This window comes from Phoenix dactylifera, chromosome 9 (genome assembly GCF_051530095.1).
Source record: "Phoenix dactylifera cultivar Ajwa chromosome 9, Ajwa_hap1_PhDact_Kaust_v1.1, whole genome shotgun sequence".
NCBI lineage: Eukaryota > Viridiplantae > Streptophyta > Magnoliopsida > Arecales > Arecaceae > Phoenix > Phoenix dactylifera.
The window spans coordinates 9,642,360-9,648,893 of record NC_143198.1 but is presented as its reverse complement, the minus strand read 5'-3'; the positions used below and the strand labels follow the sequence as shown (position 1 = coordinate 9,648,893).

Genomic DNA, 6,534 nt, shown 5'->3' with positions numbered 1-6,534 from the left:
ATAGAGAACTTATAATTCATTATTGCATAGTAGTGTATAGAAGGTCATGTGATGGGTTCGAATGCGACAACCTTTGCCATGGAAGCTTGTGAACTATAGGCACATCGAGAAGCTGTATAGGGTCATCCACTAAAGATCCCATACCTCTTGTTAGACTTCAAGGATATGATCCTTGAGAATCTACCAGATAGACTCACTCCCATGCAAACATGCAGCAAGCTATTGATCTTGTATTGGGAGCTTCATCATCCATGCTATATTAATTGTAGAATGCTAATTAAATTATTATATGATAATTAAATTTTATGCTATATTAATTTGTATTCTTGAACCTATTCAGTATATTTTATGCTAATTAAATTATTATATGATTACAATTTCAAATGCAAGGAACCTTTCAAATGCTAAACTCAATATACAGGCTTGACATTTAATCATGGGTATGGTAAATTAAGATCGTGATATGAACCTTCTCACACTCAGATGAGGCACTTTGCCATCCCTCAACAACTCATGTCATTTACAAGCATCCAGTATGGATCAGGCACAAATAAAATCTCTTTGGGAAAAGCTCATATTAGAAAGGAATGGTATTTAGCACTTAATAAGCAAAACATGAATGGTTACAAGGCATTTCATTGACACTACTAATTACAATAAAAAAATAAGAAAAGGACTTCACTTCTAGTGCTTCGCTGGAAAGAACATTGACTAGGGGATCAACAGAGAACTAACACCAAACTTATGCCTCAGAAACTAGGAGTGACCTCCGTTCGATCCTAATAATTTCAATTTCAGACATCAACTTAAATTTTCCGAATCTTTTCTGCCTTCACGACAGGATTTTCTTTGGCTATATACTGTCGACCAGCACTCTTGTAGTCAAACGAACATTCATGGGTCTCAGAGTACCGGTGAGCTGAGCAAAATGTGCCTCCACACCGGCATTTAAACCCAGTCAACCCAATCTTTTTCCGGCATAGCAAGCAGCGATTTGCTGGTTGCTTGTTGCAAGCATCCTCTGTTTGGTCTTTGCAAACATTCATGAGATTGCCTCCATCCAACTTATCAGACTTTTCAATACTAGGTTCCAATTGCACAGGAGAAGATGCAGTAGGAGCTGCCTTCTCAACTCCTATAACAGGCGTAGCAGCAACAGACTGTTGCATCATGATGAAGTCTCTGTAGCACTTGGAGCACAAATTATTGGTCATTGCACTCCCAAAAAAGCCACAGTTATTGGCACACAGAATCGGACCTTCCGGTGCGCAGCATTCAGTCTCCTCGGTCTCTTTGTTCCAGCTATCTTGTGCCATGCTTCACAGTTTATAACAACCTAACAGTCCAAGAATGTATCTCAATTTAGATATGAATCAACCTTGAAGGAAAAAAAAAAAGAAGAAGAGGTAGTCCTTGAAGTAATTTTCTCTTTGCTTCAATGAATTCTCAAAAACTATAACCAAAATTCAAATATATCCAGCATTGAGAATTATAAGTGCAATATCAACTGTCTGTCTCTTTCGATATTTTAAATACTTATATCACCATGTAAAAATTTACAATGTAATGAAAGACTAATAACTTAGGAGCAACTTGACACCAATTAGGGAACAGAAAAGAATTAAGACAACAAATCGACATCCTTAAACCCTTTACTGATACCAAAGTTTCAGAAACTGGGCATCGATCCCATACATAGCAAGAAAGACTCAATTACTTGATCACGGAACCGGAAATACTACCCGGTTTTTCTAATAAATAGGATCAATCAGATGGAAAGGAAAAAAAAAAAGAAAACAAGAAAAAACCAATCTTTAGGATAAAAAAAAAAAAAACTTCTTCATCTAGAATCAAAAGAACCCCTTATCTAACTCATGACAGCATCGACGGGTGCAGAAGAAAGACAAGAGAAATCACAGAGTCCCAAACCAAAGAGAGACTGGATTTTGTCGAATTAGAAGCCAAAATCCATGGATTTCTGATCATCAAATGATACCAACACAGTATTTACAAATTAACTATTTAAAAAGAATCAATCTATTAAAACAGAATTCAAGAAGAATCAAGAGAAACGCAGAGATAGAAAAACGCCAACCTCGTTTTTTATCTAATCCGGAATAAAAGCATCGGAAGCAAAACGATTGATCGAACGGGAGAGAGATAGGACTGACCTTGCTCGGAATCGAACCTATTATTCGGGGCGACGGCGGAGGAGAGACGAGACGAAAGAATTCTTGTTTCAAGTCTGGGTTTTGAGGTTGGGAGGCTGTTGTTGGGGTTTTAAATAAATAGATAGAAGCTTACCAAAAATAAGTACGTAGATGCGAAGTAGGATTGAAACGACAAGTCATCGGTCGCGTCTGCCCGACCTGCCCGGGACCTCCCGATCAGCCGCCCGGGGTCTAGCCGCTTTTTTTTTTCGTTGCCGAGAAGGAATTTTTTTTTCTTTTTTTTAATAATTTTTTTAGGAGGAAGGGAATTTCTTTATTGGGCCTGGATTTGAGATTCTGAAGAAGGACAACAACTTTAGTCAATAGAATTAAGTAGGGGTGACGAGGAAATAAGGTCAATTTGAGGTAAAGTTCACCTTAGGTCCAAACATCACATGTCATGCCAATGTTGTTATTCGATTTTTCTAAGTACTAATGATCTAAGTTTGATATCAATATAACATAGTAAATTTATAAATAAGTAATAAAACAGTAACATAAAAATAATGATAATAAAATAATGGAAAGGATAATTATTGCTTAATTTATTTTAAAACTGTTTTTACATTAGCTATGTACCCTCTTTATAGTTATGGAATCCCATAAACATTACCATGATTATTTTCATGCTAAAAAAGGTAGAAGTCAAACTTCTTTTCTTACTGAAAAATAATCATAGAAAAAAGTTTATTTTGTTAGAGATGGCAACAGGTGTATAGATTGTGTAAGCCATTACTCATTCCTATCCCGCAATTGGAAACTATATACTCATATCTACCGGGCATAGTAGGAATGGTTAGATAGGATGAGTTGGACGGATCGAAGAGTTAAAGTTATAAAACTTCTTTTTTTTTTGCACCAATCATTTTTTCAACTATTGCTTTTTTCATTGCATTAACAATCAAAAGAATCAAAACATAGATTGGGATGATATTTTCATGAACTAATTTAATAAGTGTTTTTGACTGTAGCATGCAACAACCTTCAATTATTCCCAAAAAAAATTGCATCTAAAAAAAATAAAAAAGAACTTCAAGCTGGGATTAAGGCTGCAAATGGGTCGGGTTGACCCGTGACCCATGACCAGACGGTAAGAGTCTTAGGGTTCCTAGTTCCTTGAAGGCGGAAGCGGCTCTCTCTCTCTCTCACACACAGTGAAAATCATAAGGGTTTCGCCGTTTCGAGCCTTCGAGTTCGAGGTGGAGCCATGGAGGCAAGGGAGAGGGACGGACGAAGAAGGCACAAGGGATAAGGGAGAGAGAAGAATGGTGGGAGAGAGAGAGAGAGCAAGAGGGGGGAGGGCGGTGGTCAAAGGCGGAGCTCCTTCGCCAGTGGCGCTTAGGGTTCCAGCAATGGCGCTTAGGGTACCGGCAGTGTGGCGGTCATAAGCTTCTTCAGTTCTTCTATAAAACTGTAATGCCCCCTACATTCCTCCTTATCAAATCACTCGTAGGTCTTTGCTTCGTTTCCTGCATTTGATATTTGGATTTGGTTCGCTTACTTTTCTTGCTTTCACTTCTTGGAATGGTCGGGCTTTTTGTGATTTTTATTTGATCTGATGGTTTTGGTTTGTGCTATTGGCGGTGGGTGGAGGAAGTAAGATTGGATTTCGATCTTTCTTCCTCCGATGTATCTATCTTTGCTTCCTTCTTCGATTTATAGCTCAATTTTTTTGTGTTTTCATGGCTTTTCATCCTAGATGGTCAGATGAAGGTTTTTGCCTTTGAATGGGTTTCTTGTGATCGGAGTTGCATCCCTCATAATCTAAGTGGTTGCCATATATCATTTGTGAGGGGTGAGCTTTTAGATATTGTTTAGTGAGTTGGAAGATCTACTCTTTTGATGCTCAGGATTAATACCCATCTATCTATACTAATCAGGAATATCTGCTCTAGTAATAATGGTTCCGTTGAACAAGAATTTCTCCGGAGTTGAGGTCCTCCAAAATTCATCTTCCACTTCTGTTTTGTTTATGGAACATATGGAAATCATCTTGGCATAAGCAACAGATAAATGCTGCCTACAGAATTATACAGCCTTGAAGTATTTGAACTATTTGCTCTCATACAAGGGCATTTCCTCTAGTAATGTTCAAGGCTCTGGAACCCATTCCACTTAATTTGAGGTCCAAATTTCTGGGAAGTTATCACAAGGAAGTTCATGTATCAGTTTGGGCTCTTGAAGAAACCAATGCAGCTCCAGAGAAGTGAAAATTTGTCTGAAGCTTGTAATGCTTGTTTAGATAGACTTTAGGTTATGGAAAATCCAAACATCATTTTTCCTAAAATTGAACCATGCACTGCATCCATTTACAAGTTTATTCTCAGATGAACGTACGTTCTGAACAATTCTCATCCTTGATTTGTGAGTTCTTATGGATCATTAAAGGTTCTCTATTAGTTCTATCATGCTCTGAAAAATGAAAATAATATTCTAGATACTACATTTTTTTAGAAATTGAAAACTTGTCGAAATGTATTCTTAAGTGTTTTTGGATATAAGTTAATGTCTATGATGGGTAGCAATGAAAACACAGCTGAAGTTTCAAGTACACTTCGTTCTGAAGCTATGGAGCCCTCTAATACAGAAAGTTTCCAAGCGAGCAAAAAAAGGAGGTCAGAGATATAGAATCATTATAGTGAGGTAGAAAACCAAAACGAGAAGGCTAAATATAATTATCGCCATTTTATTTTTTCAGCCGATCCTAAATATGAGACAAGTCATTTTCACAAACAAATAAAGAACTGTAAGTCCAAAAAAAGTCTTGATAGGAAGCAGAAACAATTAATAGGTAATGTGACTTTAAAAGATGGTCTTACCATTGAATGAGTAGACTCTCTATTCATTTGATCAAAAGAGAATCCATGAGGATCTTGTAGGAATGATAATTCTACAAGAGTTGTCATTTACAACAGTCGAGAACCCTCTTTTCGAAAATTTGTTATGAACCTTAGACCTAAATTTCGTGTTGTTTCAAGGACAACATTGACATCTAATTGCTTTAAAGCATTTGAAAAGAAAAAAAGAAGACTTGATGGTTTGTTTAAGGCAAACTATGGAAGAATTAGCTTAACATTTGATATGTCGACATCAAATTAGATATTGGGATATATGTGTCTTACTACACATTACATCACTAATGATTGAAAACTTAAAAAGAATATTATCAATTTTAAGATGGTTTCTTCACCACATATAGGCTTAGTCATTAGTGATTGTATAGCTAGCTGCAATTTATTTTAAAATATCGAGAAAAGGTTGGGTTCAATCACCCTAGATAATTTTTCAGCAGATACAACTATGGCCATGGAACTTCAAAGATAATTTAGAAGAGATTTACTTTTGGATGGTAAGTTCTTTCATGTGCATTGTTGTGCACATATTCTTAATTTGATTGTGAAGGACAGGTTGAAGGTAGTGGAGGGTGCTATTCATGGGATCCGTGAGGCTGTTAAATATGTAAAATCATCCCAAGATTGAAAACATTTATGGCAATTGTGAAACAATTAAAGATGCATAGTAAGAAAAGGATACGCATAGATGATGCTATACAATTCAAGAATATGTTTATGCGACTTGAGGCACGGGATTCTAATTTTGAAGATGCACCAACAAAGCGTTTCAATTTTTAATTTATAATTTTTTTTCATTTGTAGATGACCCACCTCCCTAAACTAATTATATGGTTGAAGATTACAAAACAGCTATTGTTATGAGTACTGATGATTAGCTTATGCAGGTGACAATCATCTTCATTATTATATTTATATTATTAAAAATATTGTAATTTTTATGCGTAGTTAACTGTATATCTATTACCTAAGGAAAAAGTGAAAATTTTTTTGTAGCTATTTTCTATCAAGTCCATACAACGTCGGGGTGTGGCTTTGCGAACTGAAGGGTAAGAGACTCCGTTTTTTGAACACTGCCATGTGCCATGTGTTTCATGTGCTATCTACTTCACTTGACACGTTGAACTACGTTTTTTTCTCGTTTGACTGTGATGTAATTCATTTTCATAGTGTCTTGGATCGGCTCATGTCAATGTTCAAATGAACTACTGGAATATTCTCTTAGTTAAAGTGAACCGATCATTCATGGATGTCTAGGTAGTGTGTCTTTTTGTTTAGCAGTCCTATCAACTACAGAGAAAACAATTATACTGCAGATGGTCTAGGTAGTTCATTTGGTTCATTTGGTTCAGTTGCAGGTTTATAATTGACAATTGGCCCTTTATGGATGATTTGGGCTTCAGGTAGCTTGGGCTTGTGAAATGCTGCTCGCTGTGGGTGTAGATGTGGTCACTGTAAGATGTAGAATTATT

General features: G+C 36.4%; 1 protein-coding gene across 2 annotated transcripts; it reads right to left on the bottom strand.

Moving 5' to 3' along the window:
• Nucleotides 1–575: 575 nt before the first annotated feature.
• Nucleotides 576–2,418, bottom strand: LOC149752826 (zinc finger A20 and AN1 domain-containing stress-associated protein 9-like). 2 transcript variants are annotated; one of them, XM_089925308.1, is made up of 2 exons: nt 2,305–2,418; nt 576–1,336 (listed from the first exon to the last, which is right to left on the bottom strand). In XM_089925308.1, the coding sequence occupies exon 2, from the start codon at nt 1,314–1,316 to the stop codon at nt 807–809; it is 510 nt and encodes a 169-aa protein (XP_089781434.1). In that variant the 5' UTR covers nt 1,317–1,336; nt 2,305–2,418; the 3' UTR covers nt 576–806. The 2 variants fall into 2 exon arrangements, with proteins under 2 accessions (XP_089781434.1, XP_089781433.1); XM_089925307.1 differs by lacking the exon at nt 2,305–2,418 and adding an exon at nt 2,172–2,294.
• Nucleotides 2,419–6,534: the final 4,116 nt, after the last annotated feature.